Genomic DNA, 25,121 nt, shown 5'->3' with positions numbered 1-25,121 from the left:
TCTGAAGGAGATCAGCCCTGGGATTTCTTTGGAAGGAATGATGCTGAAGCTGAAACTCCAGTACTTTGGCCACCTCATGTGAAGAGTTGACTCATTGGAAAAGACTCTGATGCTAGGAGGGATTGGGGGCAGGAGGAGAAGGGGACGACAGAGGATGAGATGGCTGGACGGCATCATTGACTCGATGGACGTGAGTCTCAGTGAACTCCGGGAGTTGGTGATGGACAGGGAGGCCTGGCGTGCTGCGATTCATGGGGTCTCAGAGTCGGACACGACTGAGCGACTGATCTGATCTGATCTGATGCTTACACTTGATATGAAAACAGAACTGAAAAAGGTTAACTGTCAGCATGAGAGATTTAGTCCACATATTTCAAAATTTTTCTATACAGATTTTAAAATAATTGTGGTATAACTTTTCTAATCATTTAAAAAAAATAAAGAAGGGAACAGCATATATATATTTTACATGGAATGAATACTGGTGATCACTCCTCAGTGTAGAAATTAGATCAAGATCACCCATAAGGATCTCTTCCTGCCCTTCAAGCTACTGAATTTCCAGAGACCTAATTTCTCAAATAGAAATCAGAAAAAATGCATAAAGATCCTTCTGGACAAAACCATCCCATATAGGAGCTTTAACAACCTAGTACATGGACACAAAGTATTTCAAGATAAAAGCAGCTGCATGACCTAAAATCAAAAACTGTCTAAGCCCTGTTCTAGATTTGCTTCTGATTTGATGAACGACCTGAGGCAAACAATTAATCTGGATGTCTGTGTCCTCATTTACTAAATGAGAATATCCTCAAGGGGTGCTGTACGATGTCACTACTTATGAATCAAAGCAGTACTAGAAAAAAATTTAAAGCTGTCAAGCCTATTAAAATATCAATTATCATTAATATAGCCATGATCTAATGAAAATAGATTCTAAAGAGTTTCAGACACTCAAAATGGCTACAGTGTAACGTCACTGAGGAATTCAAAGGGAAAAAAAAAAATTTCCGTTTCAACTTCTTTATTTAAAATGATCAAAATAGGATCAGACTGATTTTGGGTTGCCCTACCACCTGCTGTGGATAATTAAGGTTACTCACATTCCTCTGTAAGCCTCCATTTCTCCCTAAAGCTATACTAGTAATGGTGCTTATCTCATAGATTATGATCAAGATTAAGGAAGATAACCTCTAACACACAGCACACCGGGAAAAAAACAAACTTACGGGGCTTCCCTGGTGGTCCAGTGGTTAAAAATCCATCTTGCCATGCAAGAGACACCGGTTTGATCCCTGGTCTGGGAAGATCCCACATGCCACAGAGCAACAGGGCCCATGCGTCACAACTACTGAAGCCTGTGCGCCCAGAGCCCGTGCGTCCCAACAAGAGAAGCGACCACAACAAGAAGACCATGTAATTGCAACCAAGAGCAGCCCGTGCTCTCCGAAACTAGAGAAATTCTGCATGCAGCAATGAAAACCCAGCCAAAATAAAAAAATAAATAAACCTTTAAAAAAATTTCATGTTACTTTCTTTAAAAAACAAAAAGCAATTAGCTGTTATTATTACAAATACTATTATCCTGTAGTAGTTGTCACTGTCATTATCGACATCAGCAGCAGCATCTTCATGATCATCACTGCGTTTTTAAGAGAAGTCGCATATGAGAAAAAGAAGCTAAACTTAAGAACTGGAAAAATCCTGGTTCAAATTCTACCACTGCTTTGTTTATCATACAACTGGTATGACTCTTACTTCACCTATAAGGTGTGGAAGCCAACTCCATCCTAAGGATGTATTGAGGATTAAATGCAGTCATATAAAAAGTGCCTCGCACAACAGCGGTCTTCTCAATGAAAGTTATTTTTATCTCCCTTGATTCTTCTTAACTGAATTTAAATAAATCTGTCCAACAGTTAACATACACATAGATAAGAGTTGGCCTGAGCAAGATGGCAATACGGTAAGAGGCCAAGGCCTGAGTTCTGACTAATACAGCTGCTGCTGCTGCTAAGTCACTTCAGTCGTGTCCGACTCTGTGCGACCCCATAGACAGCAGTCCACCAGGCTCCCCCGTCCCTGGGATTCTTCAGGCAAGAACACTGGAGTGGGTTGCCATTTCCTTCTCCAATGCATGAAAGTGAAAAGCGAAAGTGAAGTCACTCAGTCGTGTCTGACTCTTAGCGACCCCATGGACTGCAGCCTACCAGGCTCCTCCATCCATGGGATTTTTCAAGGCAAGAGTACTGGAGTGGGGTGCCATTGCCTTTGCTAGACTAATACAGAGGTCAGAGTAAACACAGACCTTCTCCAACTGTGCAAGTGACAATTAGGACATTTGGACAGAGGAGCCTGGTGGGCTATACAGTCCATGGGGTCACAAAGAGTCAGACACAACTGAGCATGAGATGAGACAAGAACAAGACAGCTGCAAAGGATTTGGAGCAGGTACCAGAATTCAATCATTCTCAAAAAGCAAGCAACTGTTTTCCCCTATTTGCTAAAATAAGTAAAAGGTAATTATACAAGATAAAAATCTCATTTTTTGATCAATAGCACTGTTATTCAATATATTATGAGTTACTTTTGGTGACCTGTAATATTTAACCAGTGTATTAAAGGAGTTAATCCTTACTTTTTCTACTATTAAAAGAGAATCAAGAATTATTCTAAACAGAGGAGAATACATTAAAATATTATGTAATTGTTTAAAGTGCATTTCATATGTAACATTAAATATGTATATTGTATATTAAGGAACTTGACATTATCGTGTCAAAGTTAACAAGATTCTAATGTGATGAGTTGATGGCTTAGAAAAAGGTAAAAAAAAATCATTTGAAGTTCCCCATCCTGGCTTTCTACTCCCCCAGTTATGGCTATATAGAGTGTCTCCCATCAGCCAGACATAAAAACCTAATCACAAGTTATTTGTAATATTTGAGAAATGCAAGCAATGTATAATGACTTAAAAGTCTTCATCTCTAGCTCTTTGGAGTCACAGGACAATAAGCAGAATTCATGATAAGAATATCAAGTAAAGTAAGAAAAAAAAAGGGGCATAATAGGTTGTTGAAGGGTTAGAATATAAAAAATATCAGCTTTTTTGGGTTATTTTATCTTCTAAGACAAATGAAAGTTAATGTGGTAGTAAAAAATCTTAAACTCTTTATTTCTCCATAAGTGTTATAGTATCAGCCATATAAATTTTCATATTTCTGTTCTTTAGCTTATTTCGTTTTTAAAAAGTTCCTATAATCCGTTCAGCAAAGCATTTGCGTTAAAAATATTTGTTACCTTCACATTGACAAGTGAGTATGTTATAGTATTTACATAAACAAACATGGTGTAAACATCAACATTTTCTTGGCAGATCATAACTTATTTCATCAGTATCTCTCTCCTTTTCCATACCCACTCAATTTATTGACATCGTACAGAAGCAATAACCAATAAAAATAAAAATGATTTAACCTAGTTAGTACTTCTTAAAACAAATTGACGTCTATCGATTTGGCAAAGTACATACATGGAGATACTCAGTACTGACAAGAATGCCTGAGACAATCAGTGCATACGGATGACAGCACAAGTTGGAACACATGCTGAAAGCAATTTTGTGACATATGTATATCAAGACTCTTGAAAACGCCTAGACCCTTTAATTATACTTCCAGCATTCAAGTTTTAAAAAGTCATCCCAGATAATAAGATCTAAGTGGAGAGATATTCACCTAGAGTTATTTATAACAGTGAAATTATAACAGTTATATAATAATTACATAATTATAACAGTGAAATTTATAACAGTGAAAACTTAGACAAAACCCGAATGATCAACAATATGGAAATGTAGATAAAATGGGAATGTTAAATAAATAATGTCACATCTATTTGATGAAATACTGTACAGACACTAAAAGTTATATTTTTGTCACAGGAAAATGCTCCTGAAAAAAATCAAGTTTTAAGAAAAGCAACCTGTAAAACTTTATATGCATGGTATACCACCTTTGTGAAAATTACTATACGTGATTAAATAGATATGAACGTAGGCATGATGGGCTTCCAGGTGTTACCAGTGTAAAGAATCTGCCTGGCAATAAAGGAGACGTGGGTTCGATCCTGGGTCAGGAAGACTACTGGAAAGGAAATGGCAACCCACTCCAGTATTCTTGCCTGGGAAATCCCATGGACTGTGGAGCATGGCAGGGTACATACAGTCCATGGGGTTGCAAAGAGTCAGACACAACTTGGCGAGTACACCACCACAACTGTTTTTAGGTGCCAGAGATAAGCAAAATAGTTACATTCTAGTGGAGAAGACAGACAATAAACATGAAAACAAGGAAATTAATTAGGCAAATTCAGAGAGCGATAGGTGCTCTGAAAGCTACCTTATGTATATCACAACAGGGTTCATGCAGAAAGGGTTTAAGTGTGATGAGTGATTATAAAGTGTTCTGAGAGTTTATCATCAGAATGATGCTGCTGCTGCTGCTAAGTCGCTTCAGTCGTGTCTGACTCTGTGCGACCCCATAGACGGCAGCCCACCAGGCTCCCCCGTCCCTGGGATTCTCCAGGCAAGAACACTGGAGTGGGTTGCCATTTCCTTCTCCAATGCAGGAAAGTGAAAAGTGAAAGTGAAGTTGCTCAGTCGTGTCCGACCCTCAGCGACCCAATGGACTGCAGTCTTCCAGGCTCCTCCGTCCATGGGATTTTCCAGGCAAGAGTACTGGAGTGGGGTGCCATTGCCTTCTCCGTCAGAATGATGAGGCGGCAGGAATATACAGATCAGGGAGAAGGTCATTCCAAGCAGAGGAAATAACAAGTACAAAGGTTCTGGGGCTAGAAAGAACTTGGTCTATTTTTAAGAGGACAAGGTCACTGTGGCTGGACTTTAGCAAGCAAGGGAAAGAAGAAAGAAGAGGTTGACAAGGTTGGGTCCTGTAGAGTGTGGTGGCCATGTTCAAGGGTCTGGATTTTATTCCGGGTGTGACAGGACCAATCTGCTTTAAGCAAGGAACTGACAGGATCTGGTTATGAACAAACAATAAGGAATATTAACTGCCAGGAAGTGAGAGAGAAGAAAAAATATGAAACTCAGATAAAATCTCAATAGACAGTCTGCAGCAACTTAGAGAAAGGACTAATGTCCTTATATCTTCATCACAGACTCTGAAGGTGCCAATGTAGTACAGCATCATAAACAGCTGATGCTTATCATAATCAGTTGGATTAATAAAAAAGAAAAAACATGAAAGTATATATATAACATTTTAAATATTTTATAAGTGGTAAATAGATATAAATTGAAAATTTGCTTTCTAGAATGGTAGGGAGAATACAATGTCAGAGTTTCATCTGAACAATTTATAGTATGCTTCAAGAAATAAATCTTTAGCTAACCAATAAATTTGGTTACCTAAAGCAACTCAATTTCTGAGATTTCTGCATAGCCAGTTTTAAACTGTCTTTAAAATAATAAGCATACGAAAACATCCATTTCTGTTCCTTATTATCTGCATTGCAACAATCATCCAAATACAAAATTCACTCAAAAATATGTTTTTAAATCCACACTCTATCAAACAAAGTCCGTTCTCTTCTTGTCATTTAAATATGACAGAGGAGAAGCAAGCGTGGTGTTTTTTTTCCACTTATAATCAGAAATAAACTGAGTCTTTGAAATTATATAAATAAAATGGATATCTTTAAATATACTCATGTGCTTCGTCCATGAAAGATTATGTTTTTAATAGCTGGAAATCTAAAATACTCAGATTCCCCTACCACATGATGCTAAGTTTGATTGTTTAAGATAATGACCGACAAATCACTGCACTTTAAGTACAGCGTTCTTTCTGTCTTTCTGTAACTAGGTGGTGATCTACGGGACAATGTGAATATTTTGGTCTCCAAAAATTCGTTCACTCAGTGCTTCTTACAATTCCACTCTTTTACTTATAAAGTAATAGTGTGTACTCCTGGGAAAGCTTCAAATTTAAAGAACTATGAAGCTTATTCCTTGCCCTACCCTAGATGCCTGATCACACCTCCACAGAGGTAAGCTCTGTTAACTGATTCTTGTGTTTCCTTCTGGAAATTTTCAATGTGTAAACAAACATTTATATATTTATGTATTTTTTCTTGTTTTTTAAATCACAGTATATTTATTATATATACTGTCTTGCAACTTCATTTTTTTTCAGTTAATATATTCTGGACTTCTATCAACTCATAAATATTCATCTCATTTTTTTTTTTACTGGTGACAGATAATTCCAGCTACCATGATTTATTTAATTAGTCTCTTAAACATACATCATTATAGTTTTCACAAAGTTTCATGTGATTTATCAAACAATGCTACAATAAACAGCCTAGTATATATGTTTATGTATGTTACATAACTTCTATGCAGAGTACATCATGAGAAACGCTGGGCTGGAAGAAACACAAGCTGGAATCAAGATTGCCGGGAGAAATATCAGTAACCTCAGATATGCAGATGACACCACCCTTAGGGCAGAAAGTGAAGAAGAACTAAAGATCCTCTTGATGAAAGTAAGAGAGTGAAAAGTTGGCTTAAAGCTGAACATTCAGAAAACTAAGATCATGACATCTGATCATGACATCTGATCCCATCACTTCATGGCACATAGATGGGGAAACAATGGAAACCACGGCTGACTTTATTTTTCTGGGCTCCAGAATCACTGCAGATGGCAATTGCAGCCATGAAATTAAAAGACCCTTGCTCCTTGGAAGGAAAGTTATGCCCAACCTAGACAGCATATTAAAAAGCAGAGACATTACTTTGCCAACAAAGGTCTGTCTAGTCAAGGCTATGGTTTTTCCAGTAGTCATGTATGGATGTGAGAGTTGGACTATAAAGAAAGCTGAACACAGAAGAATTGATGCTTTTGAACTGTGGTGCTGGAGAAGACTCTTGAGAGTCCCTTGGACTGCAAGGAGATCCAACCAGTCCATCCTAAAGGAGATCAGTCCTGGGTGTTCAATGGAGGGACTGATGTTGAAGCTGAAACTCCAGTATTTTGGCCACCTGATGTAGAGAGCTGACTTACTGGAAAAGACTCTGATGCTGGGAGGGATTGGGGGCAGGAGGAGAAGGGGACGACAGAGGATGAGATGGTTGGATGGCATCACTGACTCGATGGACGTGAGTCTCAGTGAACTCCGGGAGTTGGTGATGGACAGGGAGGCCTGGCGTGCTGCGGTTCATGGGGTCGCAAAGAATCGGACATGACTGAGTGACTGAACTGAACTGAAACTAAACTGATACATGTTTTCATGCTTTGTGTGAATAACATTGGAAAGAAAAATTGCTAGAAATATTACTGCTGGATGCAAACGTGTTTAACTTTTCCCTTTCGATAGAGAGTCACCAAATCTCCCTGCATAATCGCATCAATCCACGGCCCCATTGACAGCAGCGCCGACCCCTCGTCCCTTCTTCCTCATCAGCAATGAACATGAGCAAGTCTGAGAGCTGAGAAAAGCAGCAGCTCACTGCTGCCTCAATGTGCACGTTTATAAACAGAAGTTCAAGCACCTTGTCATGAATTTATTGACTGTCTCAATCTTTTCTCTACAAAATGCTTGAAGTCTGCCCTTTTTTCTCAGGCATTCCTAACAAGGAACGATGTTCAATATTTTAAGTAAAATATTTGAAGAAATGTACAAGCTAAAGCTTGTAGGGATTTCCAGGGGCTCAGTGGTAAAGAGTCTGTTCAGTGGTTAAGAATCTGCCTGCCAGTGTAGCAGACACAGGAGACATGGGTTTAATCCCTGGATCGGGAAGATCCCTGGGGAGAAGGAAATGGCAACCCACTTCAATTCTTGCCTGGAAAACTTCATGGACAGATGAGCCTGGCTGGCTTTAGTCCATGGGGTCGCAAGGAGTCTGACATGACTGAGTATGCATGCACCCACAAGCTTCAATATAATATTCAAAAACCATTACTTTAATTGATAACCTGCATCTAAGAACTCTCTTCAAAAAGCTGCAGTTCCTGGAATTATGAACCTAATTTTACTATGCTTAATATACCTGTATGTACTTCACCTTTAGATTGAGAATATTTTAGTAAATGTGCTAGAGAATTTGTTATATTGAAATCTCAATTCGTTTTTTTTTTAAAACTCAAATTTTTATAGGCAGTTAATAGGAAGCAACTGGAAATTAAGAAATCAGCATATGAATCTTTAGTTAACATTTTAGAACCACTTGTTTCAACTATGGTTTCTTATTTTGTAGTAAACTAACAAGGCATTTCTAAGAAGAGGTAAACCAAAAACCTAAATTAAATCTGTCTAGAGAGGGCATGGTATATCTGTCTTTCGCTAGTACGTGAGCTACTCTTTTTCTACTTCAAAAATCAATTTCTTAAAGACTGGGAGTGAATAGTCACACGTTGGAGTGTGATAAGCACTTGCCTGATCGATGTAAAAAGCCGTGCCAGCACGGATCTCTCGCCGCTGTTTGAGGTCGGTTTCGGTGGTGTCTCTTGACAAGGCAATGTATTCAACCTCCCTTTTGGTCAGCTCCTGAAGAGAGTGAAATGGTCCCAAGATAAAATCAAGTTCCCAACATATGCTTTGGAGGCAGGTATTCTGACAATGTCACTCTACAGAAGAGCATTTTATTAATAAATGTAATTCTAGGTGAAAGCCTTGTGAGCCTCAGCTTTAAGAAAAATGTAATAAATTAACATTAAGCAAAATATGTATCTCTTCTCAGAACTTGTACTGTACTCAATAATCTATAGCTTAATTACTGATTACTTAGGCAATAATAATCAAAATGTGATCTTACAAATCTTAATATCTCCTGTAGAGTTCTTTTCAAATATCAAGAGTAATAATTTGGCTATTAACTTGATTTTCACATAAACAACAGTCATCTCTGTAAAGAATGTTTATCTTTTTTTTAAGGGTGCTTTAAATTAATTTACTCTATAAACCAATGATTACCTACCATGTATATGTTAAGCATTTAACAAATGTGAAAATAAGGTAAATATCAATAACTGGTTCAACAAAAAAGAGACAATACAGAAATAATTAGGAAGGGAAAAGGAGAAGAAAGATGAAAAGGAGGAAAGGGGAATGAAGGTTATTATTTTACACAGAAAAAAAACCATTTGGTTTGAAGAAGAAACCACCCAGAATCCGCTTCTCTTAGAATAATTAATCTATCCCTAAATTCCTTTTTCCTTATATGTAACAACAAGATATAAAAAGTTGTTAACATTATCCTTGGTTTTACAACCTTGAATTTAAAACAATGATATTCTCCAATCCAATAAAGCATGTAATATGTTGTTATTAAACAGGAAGAACAAATTAATTTACTGGAGGAGTACAAAGAAAAATGTTGAATGAGTATGCCATTAATGGTGAAAGGGGATTTTTTTTTTTTTAATTGACCTTATCTCCAAGTGATGTTGACAAAAATACATTATTATTGTCACTTAGTCTTTTAAAATGTGCCGTTCCCGTGCACCCATAAGTTTTAGAATATGTGGACAGAAAGGGAAAACTTTAAAAAGAGAAAATGTACACCAAAGTGGTAAAGATGTGCTGATACCAAAGGATGTTTCTCTAAATGAACCGCCTGTGAGAGCGTAATTCTGGAGTCAAGTAGCAGGTTCTCCTTCTGGCTCCTGGAACACCTCGCAGCGCCTTCCTGTCCTGTTTCACTGACGACTGCCTGTGATCTCCCTCGCTGGAAATCCTTGACATTCACAGTGGTTGACCAAATGCCGTATGCCTCTTACTATAAACTGTATCACAGTAGCACCCTGAACTGTCACACCAAGGTTGTTCTCCTCAGTCCTGACAGTTTCCTGGGACTTTTCGTCAGCCAAGACAAGACCAAGGTCTCCTCGGCTGTTGTTCCACGGAAGCGGCACCAACAAGCTCACAAACAGCACCTGGAGCAGCAGTGGGGGCAGCGGCAGAGGTCTGCTGACTTATTTTAAACTGTCTACAAAACTCCTATTATATGAGTGAAATATGAAATAAACACAAGTATTCAGTTATTTCTGTTTAATTTCTCATTGATTCAACAGGCTTGCCCCCAGATTTCTGCCTTTAGAAATGTCATCTACACTGGCTATTGAACCAATCCATTGTTCCATATTCGGTTCCAACTGTTGCTTCTTGCCCTGCATCCAGGTTTTGCAGGAGGCAGGTAAGGTGATCTGGTACTCCCATCTCTCCAAGACTTTTCCAATTTTTTGTGATCCACACAGTCAAAGGCTTTAGAAAAGACATGATGCTGGGAAAAGACTGAAGGCAGGAGGAGAAGGGGACAACAGAGGATGAGATGGTTGGATGGCATCACTGACTAGATGGACAAGAGTTTGAGCGAGCTCCAGGGGATGGTGAAGGACAAGGAAGCCTGGCGTGCTGCAGTCCATGGAGTTGCAGAGTTGGACACAACTGAGCGACTGAACACCACTACCACTCTGGCTATTACTACACATAGGGTCATTATATATACTGGCAATAGTACCCACTGCAGAGTTTGCAAAGCAGCTTAGGCTAGTAAGTCTTCTTACATGTATTTCCAAATCCTAAAGCTGCCACAGCTCTGGCAATTGAAAGTTTGGTGGTGGCTGTTTTTTTTTTAAGATACAAGGTTTATACTTATAAACTTGAATTGCGTTTTTTAGCCAACAGGATTCCTATAGTCTCTGAGCCTGGCTACTCCACATTTCTAACAAGCTTCAAAGACTTGTCAGAAACAAAATCAAAGTGAGATATTGTTGCCTTTGAAATGAGCCAGGTAGAGTGCACAATTTAAAACTAAAGAGGTTCTAGACCTGGGAATCTTGGTGGCTGACTCTGCATTCTTAGACGAGACAAATACACTTTTGCATTGTGTATTAATAAAGTGAGGATAATAATACAATGGCACACTGTACCTCACAGATTGATTCTAGGGAACAAATAAGGGATGTGAAATTTATTAACAGAGTAGTAGGAAAACTACTGACAAAGTAGTAGGAAAAAGTCCTGCAATTTTTTTTTTCGGTTGAGATTTGAATATTTGAATATTTCAACTCAACTCAGAGAACTGCAAACATTTCAGAGGATATTGTATCAGAAAGGAAAAGCAATATGAGATCTGAAGTCTAGCTCCATCATTGACTTGCTGGATAAAGCCTGAGTGAGTTATCTAACCTCTGTGAACTTGTTTTCTCATCTATTTAAAGAAAAAAAGAGTGCACACAACACATAAGAGAGCTTCTGTAATTCTTAGGCTCCCTTTAGAGACCATATAACATCAAAAGTCAGAAGAATTATTTGACTTTTCAAAATGTGGACCAAAGATAAAAGAATATTTCTTGAGAAAAATAAAACTACACTTTGCTTTCTAATCTCAGAGTTGCTGATCCTGTTTGCAACTACTCATTGCTTGAATTTAGATGGATCTCTTTCCTACTAGAAATGGAGGGTTTTCTACTTGGAGCAAACATTTGCTAAAGCTATGAAAGGCAAACGTACATTGACTTCCCGAATAATTTATTCCGAATGCTTTATAAACAAATAAGGACTAAACCTGAGACTTCTGTAAATTCTTAATTTATTTCACAAAAAGTTTATCAAAGTTAAGACCCTCAGGAATCCACAAGAATTCATTGCTTACCAGGTACTGCATAGCAATAGAGCGTCGAAGAGGCCCAGGAGGTCCTATTAGAAAGACGTCTTGCCCCAAAAGATCCTTCTGCATTATCCATCTTAGATGTTGAATTACTGATTGAGCCAGAGAGTCTGAGACTTTAAAGTGGAAAAAAAGGTAAAATGAAATGCAAATAAGACTACTACATAGAACATAAACCTCTAAGCAACCAATGCAGACAGTATATTAAGTTAAAAATGTATATACAATGTACATGTGTATATATATATATATATGCACATCTATACACATATACATACATGCATATATACATACACACATATATACATTCATACCTACATCTGCTGAATTTTCACACTGTTTTACAAAAAAACCATTATTATCTAAAATAATAGGTTTTATTACATCACAAAGAGTCACATAATCCCACACTTAAAAGCTAATAAGAAATGGGAATTCCCTGGGGGGTCCAGTGGTTAAGGCTTGGGCTTTCACTGCCATGGACCTGGCTCAGACCACTAGTCGGGAAAATAAGATCCCACAAAGCCACACAGTAAGGCCAAAAAAATAAGCTTAAAAGAATGCTTGTGTTACTAAAGTTTGTGTTACTAAAGGAACAAAAGTGTTTTTTAAGGGTGATATGAACAACTACTACCATTACTTTGTCACAGTATTACAGCCCAACTCTTTTGTTCTGAAAGGGGATAGGACTTCAAAGCATCTCAGACAATTTATGAGTATCATAACCTTGAAAAAAATTTTAAACTATGACTTACGTTGGCACTGGATTGTGAGATCTCTCAAACTTCACAGTTAGGATGTCTGATGTAGATTTAAATGACTCCTTTAAAATTTACATCTATTCAACACCTACTCTTCTGGGAATAGAAGACTCTTCTGTATAATATCATTCTAAGTCTACTACATATATATATATATATATATATATATATATATATATATTTATTTATTTATTTATTTAATTTTGGGGCACATGGCATCTGGAGATCTTAGTTCCCCAACCAGGGACTCAACCTGTGCACCCTGCACTGGGAGTGCTGAATTTAACCACTGGGCTGGTAGGGAAGGCCCTAGTAAAAAGTGAAAGTGTTAGTTACTCAGCCACGTCTGACGCTTTGCAACCCCATGGACTACAGCTCACCAGGCTCCTCTGTCTATGGGATTCTCCAGGCAAGAATACTGGTGTGGGTTGCCATTCCCTTCTCTAGCGAATCTTCCCGACCCAGGAATCGACCCCAGATCTCCTGCATTATAGGTGGATTCCTTACCTTCTGAGCTACAAAGGAAGTCCCTAAGTCTACTATTAAATCATCCATGAACACACTCATTTTTTGACTAAACATTTTTTAAATGTTTGTATTAATATAATTCATTTGTATTTACTCACTTATATGTCACCCAGTGAGTGAACATGTGTTCTCCTAGGAATTCAAGAAAAACTCTCCCCCTTACACTTCAAGAACGATATAGAATACTCACAGCAGTGTGGCTCAAAATAAAACTGAAGATAGGAGATGGATAAAAAGCACACAGTGGAACATTATATGACCAAAAAAATAACAGAATGAACCCCCATTACTTCCAACAACATGTTTAACTCTTAAAAGAGAAAAAAACTGTCACAAACTAAATCATGCATTAATGATTAATATCACTATCTTGATGAGTGAATGCTAAATCGCTTTAGTCATGTCCAACTGTTTGCGACCCTATGGACTGGAGCCCTTCAGGCTCCTCTTTGCATGGGATTCTCCAGGCAAGAATACTGGAGTGAGTTGCAATGTCCTCCTGGGGATCTTCCTGACCCAGGATTGAACCTACTTTTCCTGCAGTTTGCGCACTGCAGGCGGATTCTTTACCGCTGAGCTACCATGGAAGCCCTACTACCTTGGTAGAGCTCAAAAAACTAGTAAATTGAATTTTTTACAAACACATGCATATGTGATAAAAACAGTGCTTGATAAAGCAAAAAAGCCAGAGAATCATAAATTCAGAATATCTGGAAAGGAATCAGAGAGATTCTTGTGGATAACTTCAAAGATAATATAGATGTGGGTACAGTGTTTGTTTTACTATTACATTGCATTTTGTACATAAACACACAATACACACATGTATACATATGTATACACACATCTACACATATATATATCAACATATGTATGTGTATATGTATGAGTGTATGGGCTTCCCAGGTAGCACAGCAGTAAAGAATCCGCCTGCCAATGCAGGATGTACAAGAAACACAGGTTCAATCCCTGGGATGGGAAGATCCCCTGAGGAAGCAATGGCAACCCACCCCAGTATTCTTTGCCTAGGAAATCCCATGGACAGAGAAGCCTAGCGGGCTACAGTCCCTGGGGTCACAAAGAGTCAGACACAAATGATCAATTCAGCACAGTCCAGCATCTGTGTATGCATATAAAAAACATAGTCTTTTGTGTGTGTTGAACATTCCTATACTCGTTAAACTTTGTTTAATCATCCAGGAAGGTCATGAAAGAATTCAAAAATCAAACTAAGAACATTTGCCTAAGACTAAAGCTGTGTTTCCCTCCACGCCCCCCACCAACAGCATAATCTTGCTTGGGTGATTACCCCTACTCTCCCCCCAAAAGTTAATATTTAATCATTAGAAAAAAATTAAAGATAAATTTCTGATTTTCTTAATCATGGTGAAAGGTTAAGGAAAGGTATTGGGCAGACTGCTTGGTGTATCACATACTGAGGCCACGCTAAAGCAATTTATAATTTCCACAAAGCAAGTGCTTCTAACGTGTGAAAATCAGGAGATTCATCGCCCAAGTGGAAGTGCTTGGCTTCCCTCCTATCCTCTATGAAGCCTCTACACCACGCATGGGGGCAACACTTGGCTCCTGGAGGAAGACATGGGAACAATTCTTAACTATTGAAAAAAAGCTAATTCAGGTTTTTCGTACCATCTTATGGAAAAACCTGAACCAACTTTTTGGCCAACCCAATACCATAGCCTGTTACCCACTATGGGACGCTCTGCATTAACAGATATTATTACAATATACTTGTGTATTAAAATTTCACAGAACTGGGGAGAGACAATCGGGGGAAAATGTCCTTAAGTGTGCAATAACGAAAAACACATTGAAAAACACTGCCCTAAGACCTGCACCTCTGAGAATCTCAAGGAGCTCTGCAATGCTAGGAAGCAATTCACCTGCATCTTATTCTTAGCTGTCAGATGGACAAATTGTTCTTCCCCACTATGGGCTTAAATCATTATAATATATGGTCTACTCTTTCTTATTGCAAGACAGGTCCATCTGCCTGCTCTGTAAGGATGAAACAAAATAAGAGCTAAGAAACTCTCGTTTCTCAGTAAAATGACACAAGGTTCTCTACGCTGCGGATCTGCTACCCTTCCTTACTTTAGTGTTAAATATGTAATTAAAAACTTGAACACTTTGGGGTTTTTCTTTACATTTTTCCAAACCTCAGTTTACTCTGGCCTCGGGCCTTCTCCACACTGTTCTTATGGTTTTATGCAGCTTCTGTGTATTCACCTTTGGCAATGTGCCTGACCTTCCATTATCTGGACTTGTCTATTTAAAATATGAAATTTCCAAAGTTCTGTAAGGGAAAGCCAAGTTGGTCTCTTCAGCTTCCTCCCACCTTTTATATTTATAACGATTTATAACTATTCATAATGACAGAGTCTCAATATCATTCCACTCTATTTTCAATGCCATGATCTTAGAACTCATATTTATTTTCAAGACTTTTTTTTTTTTTTTTAATCGAAGGCTTCATTTCCTAATCCAGTGTGAGGTTTCTCCCCCTGTAAGTTGCATCAACAAGTACTGAAGTTTAGGAATAATTTATCTTTTTCTTAGCAAACTGAAGAAGAATCAGTTATAACAACAGAGCAGTGTATACACCAACGTATCTTCATAAGTGGGAAGAGAAAGGCATGGAGATGAAGTTATTTAGAATCAGAACCCAGGAATTGTATAGAGCTTTGAGTAGGTTTGGGGCTTTCTGGTGGCTCAAATGGTAAAGAATCTGCCTGCAACGCAGGAGACCCAGGTTCAATCCCTGGGTTGAGAAGATCCCCTGGAGAAGGAAATGGCAACCCACTCCAGTATTCTTGCCTGGAGAATTCCACGGACATGGGAGCCTGGCGGGCTACAGTCCATGGGGCCACAAAGAGTCGAACACAACTCAGCAACTGACACTTTCCCTTTCACACTCTGAGTATGTTCATGGGAGTGTCTTCCACTCAGCATGATCCTTGTGTGTTGAGAAGAGTCACTGGCCAGAGGCATACCTGATAGTTCTCAGTCATCCCCTCCTTTGCCCTTAACACTCAACACTGGCTGTCAACCAGCAGCAGTACTGCCCCATTTCCACGCATTCCAGGGTATCTGGAGATGTCTGCCATTTACATTTCAACTCTACAGAGGTCTCTTCATATGAATAAGCACCTTCAGAGCCCTCTGGCTGGCCTTGTAGTCTGTGCTATACTTTCACAAAGACCTTTTCCCTTCTTTTGTCTTACTTTTAGTATAGTAAAGAGCTGCTTGATGAGGGTGAAAGAGGAGAGTGAAAAAACTGGCTTGAAGCTCAACACTAAAAAAACTAAGATCATGGCATCCAGTTCCATCACTTCATGGCAAATAGAAGACGAAGAAGTGTTAGCAGTGACTGATTTTCTTTTCTTGGGCTCCAAAATCACTGTGGATGGTGACTGCAGCCATGAAATTAAAAGATGCTTGCTCCTTGGAAGGAAAGCAATGACAAATCTAGACAGCATGTTAAAAAGTAGAGAATCACTTTGCCAACAAAGGAACATATAGTCAAAGTTATGATTTCTCCAGTAGTCATGTGCAGATGTCAGCGCTGGACCACATAGAAGGCTACACGCCAAGGAATGGATACTTTCAAATTATGGTGCTGGAGAAGACTCTTGAGAGACCCTTGGACAGCAAGGAGATCAAGCCAGTCAATCTTAAAGAAAATCAACCCTGAATATTCACTGGAAAGACTAATTGTGAAGCTACAATACTTTGGCCACCTGATGCGAAGAGGCAACTCATTGTAAAAGATTGTGATGCTGAGAAAGATTGAAGGCAGGAGGAGAAGAGGACAACAGAGGATGAGATGGTTAGACAGCATCACCAACTCAATGGACATGAATTTGAGCAAACTCCAGGAGAGAGAGAAGGCTAGGGGAATCTGGCATGCTGTAGTCCATGGGGTTGCAAAGTGTCAGACACAACTTAGCGACTGAAAAACAACAACAATAATAGTGATAATGATAGCCATGATTTATTGCATTCCTGTCATGTGCTGGGGAAAAACATGAATGATTTCTCATACTCTCAGTTAGATCACACAACAACTCTAGAAGACAGCAGACTACTGCCATGTAAGGATAAGGACTAGAGCCAAACTGTTAAAGTCCAACCTGCTGCTTATAGTGCAATTTTGATCAGTTATTCAAATTCTCTGTGCTGTTTTTACATCTGTATAGTGGATATGAGAAGTGAACTTACTTATAAGGTGGTTATGTGCATTAAATTAGGCACTTAAAGCGTGTCCAGTAGTAGTTGCTGCTGTTGCTAAGTCGCGTCAGTCATGTCCGACTCTGTGCGACCCCATAGATGACAGCCCACCAGGCTCCCCGTCCCTGGGATTCTCCAGGCAAGAACACTGGAGTGGGTTGCCACTTCCTTCTCCAATGCATGAAAGTGAAAAGTGAAAGTGAAGTCACTCAGTCGTGTTCGACTCTTAGCAACTTCATGGACTGCAGCCTACCAGGCTTCTCCGTCCATGGGATTTTCCAGTACACGAATTTATTAAATATTCACTATTCTTTGGCAAAACTAATACAATTTTGTAAAGTTTAAAATAAAATAAAATAAAAAATAATAATAATAATAAAATAAAATAAAACATTAAAAAAAAAAGAAAAAGAAAAATCAAAGCCCCTACAGTGGTATTATTTGTCTACAGTTGATAAATGCCTAAACCAAGATTTAGACCTAAACTGTTTGAGCCCAAACTTATACTCCAGCCATTATGTCCTACTGCTCCTCCAAAATCTTTTTTTTCTTTAACTTTATTACTGGAATATAATGCTTTACAATGCCGCCTTAGTTCCTGCTATACAGCAAAGTGAATCTGCTCTGTGTATACACTATGTATACATATCTCCCCTCCCTCCTCAGCCTCCCTCCCAGCCCCACATCCCAACCCTCAAGGTGGTCACACAACACCGAGCTGGGCTCCCTGTGCTACAACGGCAGCTTCCCACTAGCTATCTGTTTAACACAGGCTCTGTCTTCAGGACCAAGACTTCCCCTCCAAGTACGAACCTCACCCAGGTGGTACAGCGGAAAAGAACCTGCCTGCCAATGCAGGAAATGCAAGAGACTCAGTTTCAACCCCTGGGTTGGGAAGATCCCCTGAAGGAAGAAGTGGCAACCCCCTCCAGTGTTCTTACCTGGGAAAGCCCCTAGACAGAGGAGCCTGGCGGGCTACAACCCACGGGGTCACAAACAGTCGGACATAGTTGAGCACACAAGCACATAATCCCAGACATGAACCTCACCAGGCTCCATCAGATTTAGTGGACTTGCTTTTATGGACACTAATTCTAGTTCTTGGGTTTTGGTGATACCAATGATACCTCCTTTTATTAAAATTTCAAATTCATTTTGTTGTTAACGTTATGTTGTCAGGGAACTCATTTCTCAAAAAAAAAAACCCATTTTCACGTATTCATATTTTAGTACAGCATATTTTGTCAAAGAAAACGTTCAATTTTTTAGGAAGTCACATTAAACTACTGAGAGAATGCATTAGGTAGTGCTGTGTGGTATCTGTGGTATATTTTACATTAATGCTTGAAACTAGCTGTATTTTTAGGGTGGCCTCGACAATACATGAGTCATACTTGAAAGTGTTCCAGAAATAGAAACAAGATGTAAGATTGTACATTATGAACATCTGCAAAACAAACTGCCATCCATAACCTAACATAAACACCGCCCAGTACATGACAGAAATTCCCGAACCCAGGGTTTCCAAGCACAGGACACCTCCTTTCAAGAGTCCACAGAATGATAAACTGAAGTCAGAGTAATGCCAGAGAGCTTGATTCTATATTCGGTGATTTCTTTATCTATGTAAAATTAAAAGGTCTGGTTCCTAACTTTCTCCCTTCAAGGACTCAAATTTGCCATATGTGTAAAGATTAAAATTAAAATTTCAGAAAATTATATCAGAGTTCAAATTCAGTTTTAATAAAACCCTTCACAAATGGTGACGGTTACTTAGTATCCCAAGGGTCAACATACTATAATGGAAAGAAAAAGCCTTTGAAGCCACACAGAGCTCGTGCGGATTTCTCAAGCTGTCCTTTCTCAGAGTCCTTGGACAAGTATTCTGAATCTCCTGGGCCTACATTTCCTTATTGTCAAAAGGGAGGCAGTAACACTTTCTGAGCACAGTGATCATGAGGATTATGGGGAAAGCGCCTTGTCCAGCCCCTCAGCCAGGGAGAACCAGGTGTGAGAGGATACTACAGGCCCGTTCTCACCTGCACAGTCCTCTACCTGGCGTGTGTCCTAGACAGCAGCCCGCACGGTATGGACTGGGGGTCATGTATAAGCTTCTGCATTTACACTCATATTTACCTTCTGAACATGCGGAGCCCATGCTGACAAAAATAAACGAGAAAGGAATCCACCTAGCTAGTGCAGCTTGTGTGAGTTACTTTTCCAAAGCATTTCATATTGCTCAGGAAGAATCTCAACCCAGGTTTATCACACACCCCTGCACGCATTCAGTTCAGTTCAGTTCAGTCGCTCAGTCGTGTCCGACTCTTTGCAACTCCATGAATCGCAGCATGCCAGGCCTCCCTGTCCATCACCAACTCCCGGAGTTCACTCAAACTCACATCCATTGAGTTGGTGATGCCATCCAGCCATCTCATCCTCTGTCGTCCCCTTCTCCTCCAGCCCCCAATCCCTCCCAGCATCAGAGTCTTTTCCAATGAGTCAACTCCTCACATGACGTGGCCAAAGTACTGGAGTTTCAGCTTTAGCATCATTCCTTCCAAAGAATACCCAGGGCTGATCTCCTTCAGAATGGACTGGTTGGATCTCCTTGCAGTCCAAGGGACTCTCAGGAGTCTTCTCCAACACCAGAGTTCAAAAGCATCAATTCTTCGGTGCTCAGCTTTCTTCACAGTCCAACTCTCACATCCATACATGACTACTGGAAAAACCATAGCCTTGACTAGACGGACCTTTGTTGGCAAAGTAATGTCTCTGCTTTTGAATATCCTGTCTAGGTTGGTCATAACTTTTCTTCTAAGGAGTAAGCATCTTTTAATTTCATGGCTGCAATCACCATCTGCAGTGATTTTGGAGCCCCCCAAAATAAAGTCTGACACTGTTTCCCCATCTATTTCCCATGAAGTGATGGGACCGGATGCCATGATCTTCGTTTTCTGAATGTTGAGCTTTAAGCCAACTTTTTCATTCTCCTCTTTCAATTTCATCAAGAGGGTTTTTAGTTCTTCTTCACTTTCTGCCATAAGGGTGGTGTCATCTGCATATCTGAGGTTATTGATATTTCTCCTGGCAATCTTGATGCCAGCTTGTGCTCCTTCCAGCCCAGCATTTCTCATGATGTACTCTGCATATAAGTTAAATAAGCAGGGTGACAATATACAGCCTTGACGTACTCCTTTTCCTATTTGGAACCAGTCTGTTGTTCCATGTCCAGTTCTAACTGTTGCTTCCTGACCTGCATATAGGTTTCTCAAGAGGCAGGTCAGGTGATCTGGTATTCCCATCTCTTTCAGAATTTTCCACAGTTCATTGTGATCCACACAGTCAAAGGCTTTGGCACGGTCAATAAAGCAGAAATACCATTACCATGCATGCATGGTGGTGCATGCATTACCACCTCACAATGAGAGAAGTCAAAAGAACCAAGGGCATGTTCATTTACTAAACTGTGACATTTCTACTGTGTATCACTCTGTACTAGGATATAGTGGACATCAAGGGCTAAAAAGGGGAGGCAAGGGACACAGATAATACAATGTGTTTAGAACCAAAGTCTTCATTATTTACCCTATGAGCTACATCATAGGGTAAAAGTTAGTTATGAAGGATCTTCTATATACTTAGCACCAAGAACACAAAGATAAATACAATAAGATCCTTCTAAGGCATCAAAGGAAACAAAGGCATATATACAGAGCCTCAGTTTATATAAGGCACTCATCTATAAAGTGGGCTGATGGGTCTGACCTAATAAAGACAGCTGTATTCCAAATTAAATGAGAAGTGTAATACCATCCAGTGTACCACTGAGCACAGAGAAGGGATTCAGTTTTTCTTAAAATTGGAAAAATATATCAATACACATTAAATAAATCAGAGCATATACATATATAATAAGTATTGAGCTGCACTTTCTTTAAGGTTTGTTTATATGGACCATATTTAAGGTTTCTATTGAATTTCTTACAATATTGTTTCTTTTTTTTTGATGTTTTGGGTTTTTTGCTTTACAAGGCACTTTGACTCTCAGCTTCCCCTGACCAGGGATCAAACGTAGACCCCCTGCACCGGAGGCAAAATTTTAACCATGGGATCGCTAGGTAAGTCCCTCAAGCTGTACAAATTTGTGTGTAAAGGTGTTAGAGTAAGACTAATTATGCATATTTTCTTGTATTTGCATAGAGACACACAAGAAGAGGAGGAAACACTTCCCAACTCATTCCATGAGACTAGCATTACCCGAATACCAAAATCTGACAAAGACCTATTGATAAAATCCACCACAGTAATGGACTGAATATTTGTGTGCCTCCGAAATTCATATGTTGGAATCTTAACTGCCAGTTAAGGCAATGGCACCCCCCTCCAGTACTCCTGCCTGGAAAATCCCATGGACGGAGGAGCCTGGTAGGCTGCAGTCCATGCTGTCGCTAAGAGTCGGACACGACTGAGCGACTTCACTTTCACTTTTCACTTTCATGCATTGGAGATGGAAATGGCAACCCACTCCAGTGTTCTTGCCTGAAGAATCACAGGGATGGGGAAGCCTGGTGGACTGCCGTCTATGGGGTCGAACAGAGTCGGACACAACTGAAGTGACTTATCAGCAGTAGCAGCAGCATGAAATCTTAACAGGGAAATTTGGCCTTGGGAGTACAAAATGAAGCAGGCCAAAGGCCAACAGAGTTTGCCAAGAGAATGCACTGGTCATGGCAAACACCCTTTTCCAACAGCACAAGAGAAGACTCTACACATGGACATCACCAGATGGTCAATACCAAAACCAGATTGATTATATTCTTTGCAGCCAAAGATGGAGAAGCTCTATACAGTCAGCAAAAACAAGACTAGGAGCTGACTGGGGCTCAGATCATGAATTCCTTATTGCCAAATTCAAATTTGAATTGAAGAAAGCAGGGAAAACCACTAGACCATTCAGTTCAGTTCAGTTCAGTTCAGTCGCTCAGTAGTGTCCGACTCTTTGCGACCCCATGAATCGCAGCACACCAGGCCTCCCTGACCATCACCATCTCCCAGAGTTCACTCAAACTCACGTCCATCGAGTTGGTGATCCCATCCAACCTAGATAGCATATTGAAAAGCAGAGACATTACTTTGCCAACAAAGGTCTGTCTAGTCAACACTATGGTTTTTCCAGTGGTCATGTATGGTTCCAATTTTAGTATATGTGCTGCCGAAGCAAGCACTCCAGTTGTCATGTATGGATGTAAGAGTTGGACTGTGAAGAAAGCTGAGCGCCAAAGAATTGATGCTTTTCAACTGTGGTGTTGGAGAAGACTCTTGAGAGTCCCTTGGACTGCAAGGAGATCCAACCAGTCCATTCTAGAGGAGATCAGCCCTGAGTGTTCTTTGGAAGGAATGATGCTGAAGCTGAAACTCCAATACTGTGGCCACCTTATGTGAAGAACTGACTCATTTGAAAAGACCCTGATGCTGGGAAAGATTGAGAGCAGGAGGAGAAGGGGATGGCAGAGGATGAGATGGTTGGATGGCATCACTGACTCAATGGACATGAGTTTGAGCAAGCTCTGGGAGTTGGTGATGGACAGGGAGGCCTGGCATGGTGCAGTCCATGGAGTCTCGAAGAGTCAGACACGACTGAGTGACTGATCTGAACTGAACTGAACTAACTGCCAGTATGAGAGTATTAGAGGTGGGGACTTTGGCAGGCCATTTGGTCATGAAGGTGGAGCCTCATAAATGTGATTAGTCTTCTTCCAAAAAAAGATGTAAGAGCCTGCTCTGTATCTCCACTCTCTCTGCCATGTCAAGAAGTCAGTAGGAGTGGTCCTCATAGAACCTAACCATACTGGCACCCTAACCTCAGACTTCCAGCCTCCAGTTAGAATTTCACTCCCAGGTATTTGCCCCAGGAAAAAGAAAACATTATGTTCACAGAGTTGTTGTTGTTCAGTCGCTCAGTCATGTCCAACTCTTTGCGACCCCATGGACTACAGCACAGCAGGCTTCCCTGTCCTTCACCATCTTCCGGAGCTTGCTCAAACTCACGTCCATTGAGCTGGTGATGTCTCCCAACCATCGTGTCCTCTGTCGTCCCCTTCTCCTCCTGCCTTCAATCTTTCCCAGCATAAATGTTCATAGCAGCTTTATTTTAAGAGCCTCAGAATGGTAACAATGACATGATATCCATCAACAGATGAATGGATAAACAAATTGTAATTATTTCATATAATGGAATACTACTTGGCAATAAAAAGGAACAGACTAACATGGAAGAATCTCAAAATAATTATGCTGAGTGATAGAAGCTAGACAAAACCAAAATATACGCTGTATTTTTACATTTATATAAAATTCTAAAATATCAAACTAAATCTACAGAGTTGATGAGAAATTCCCAGAAAATGGAGGAACCAGGGGACATTATGTGTTCATGCTAAGTTGCTTCAGTTGTGTCCGACTCTTTGCAACCTATGGACCCGCCAGGCTCCTCTGCCCATAGGATTCTCCATGTAAGAGAACTAGAGTGGGTTACCATGCCCTCCTCTATGGGATCTTCCTGACCTAGCTATGAACCCACATCCCTGACATCTCCTGCATTGCCAGGTGGGTTCTTTATCACTAGCACCACCCACAGTATTTATAATTAGGCTTATGGATGATTTGAATTTTTTTTTTTTTTAGTGTTTTCCAAGTTTTGTGTATTGATGTTTTATTTTTGTAATAGGAACAAAAAATTATATTTCTTTTGAAAAACCATACTGCAAACTAATCAGAGCCATACTGGAAGTAGAGAACTGTGATAGACAAGAGGAAGCAGCAATAGGATGGGCGACATACATTAGAATATTCTGACTAATCAACAGGTCACAATTTAACACCTTAAATTCAATTTGCAATTCACTCTCTTGAAACGCTTATCTATAAGGTGTTGTTAAATTGTGATAATTTACAAAGGACATCTTTGGTCTTAATGTAACTAGTCATATTCAAAACAAGACAACCACCAAAAACATCAAATGAGATTAAGGAATGACCATTAGTTATGAACGCAACTCAGAAGAACCAAGAATTTTTAGGTCCTGTCAAATGAGTCAAATTCTTTAAACATAAAGCATAAAGTTTATATTTTTATGACTCAGATCACAGAAAAAGCAGCTATGATAGATGTATTCTCCAACTTAATAAAGCTTCACTTTAAACATGAGGGTTTATTAGCTTTTTAAAAATAAAATCTAATATATGCTTATTGTAACAAAGAAAAAATCCAAAAATGTAAAAGAAATATTAAATGACACCTTCCATTTCCAACCCCACTCCCAACCCAACACCACAGAAAAAAAATCAAAGAGCCTGGACTGTGGCCTTCCACACTTTTCTTTTTACACAGGAAAACATGTAATACACCTGAAAAGAGTATTTCAAGTTGGTTTTTTTTTTTAAATACATGAACAAAAATTGTATCAAACTTTATGTACTATTCTGAAGGCTTCAATTTTTGCTTAACAGTATCACATGGATACCCTCTAGGTTCCCAAAAATAAATCTAATTTATTCTTTTTTAATAGCTGTGGAAACTTCCATAAAATATCTATATAATAATTTATCAATCATTCCTCTATTGATATAGTCAGATTGCTTTTAGTTTTGTCACTATCAAAAACAATAAAATGCTGCAATATATGTTGTGTACAAACATCCTTTTTATGTGCTGATTTTTCCCTTGGTGGATAGAACTTAACAGAGAAACTGTTACATGAAGAAGACATTTTATTTTAATAGCAACTACCATATTACATTCCAAAGAAGTCAAATGAACTCACATTATAATACTTTTCAGTTTGGGCCCAAATGATGCATGAATATTACTATCTTATTGTATA

The 25,121-nt window shown here is 39.3% G+C and overlaps 1 protein-coding gene across 4 annotated transcripts in view; it reads right to left on the bottom strand.

Annotated features, from left to right (window-relative positions):
- The window catches only part of VWA8 (von Willebrand factor A domain containing 8), a 372,743-nt gene that overhangs the window by 321,478 nt on the left and 26,144 nt on the right, over nt 1-25,121 (bottom strand). For all 4 annotated transcript variants that reach the window (XM_044926848.2, XM_025263046.3, XM_044926849.2 and 1 more), the window contains exons 3-4: nt 11,684-11,814; nt 8,464-8,574 (exon numbers count right to left, since the gene is read on the bottom strand). In XM_044926848.2, coding sequence (XP_044782783.2) covers nt 8,464-8,574; nt 11,684-11,814 — 242 coding nt within the window. The remainder of the gene's footprint in view (nt 1-8,463; nt 8,575-11,683; nt 11,815-25,121) is intronic.

Source organism: Bubalus bubalis, chromosome 13, assembly GCF_019923935.1.
Source record: "Bubalus bubalis isolate 160015118507 breed Murrah chromosome 13, NDDB_SH_1, whole genome shotgun sequence".
In the NCBI taxonomy this organism is placed as follows: domain Eukaryota; kingdom Metazoa; phylum Chordata; class Mammalia; order Artiodactyla; family Bovidae; genus Bubalus; species Bubalus bubalis.
Note: the sequence above shows the minus strand (reverse complement) of the source record. Positions and strands in the feature narration are given on the sequence as shown.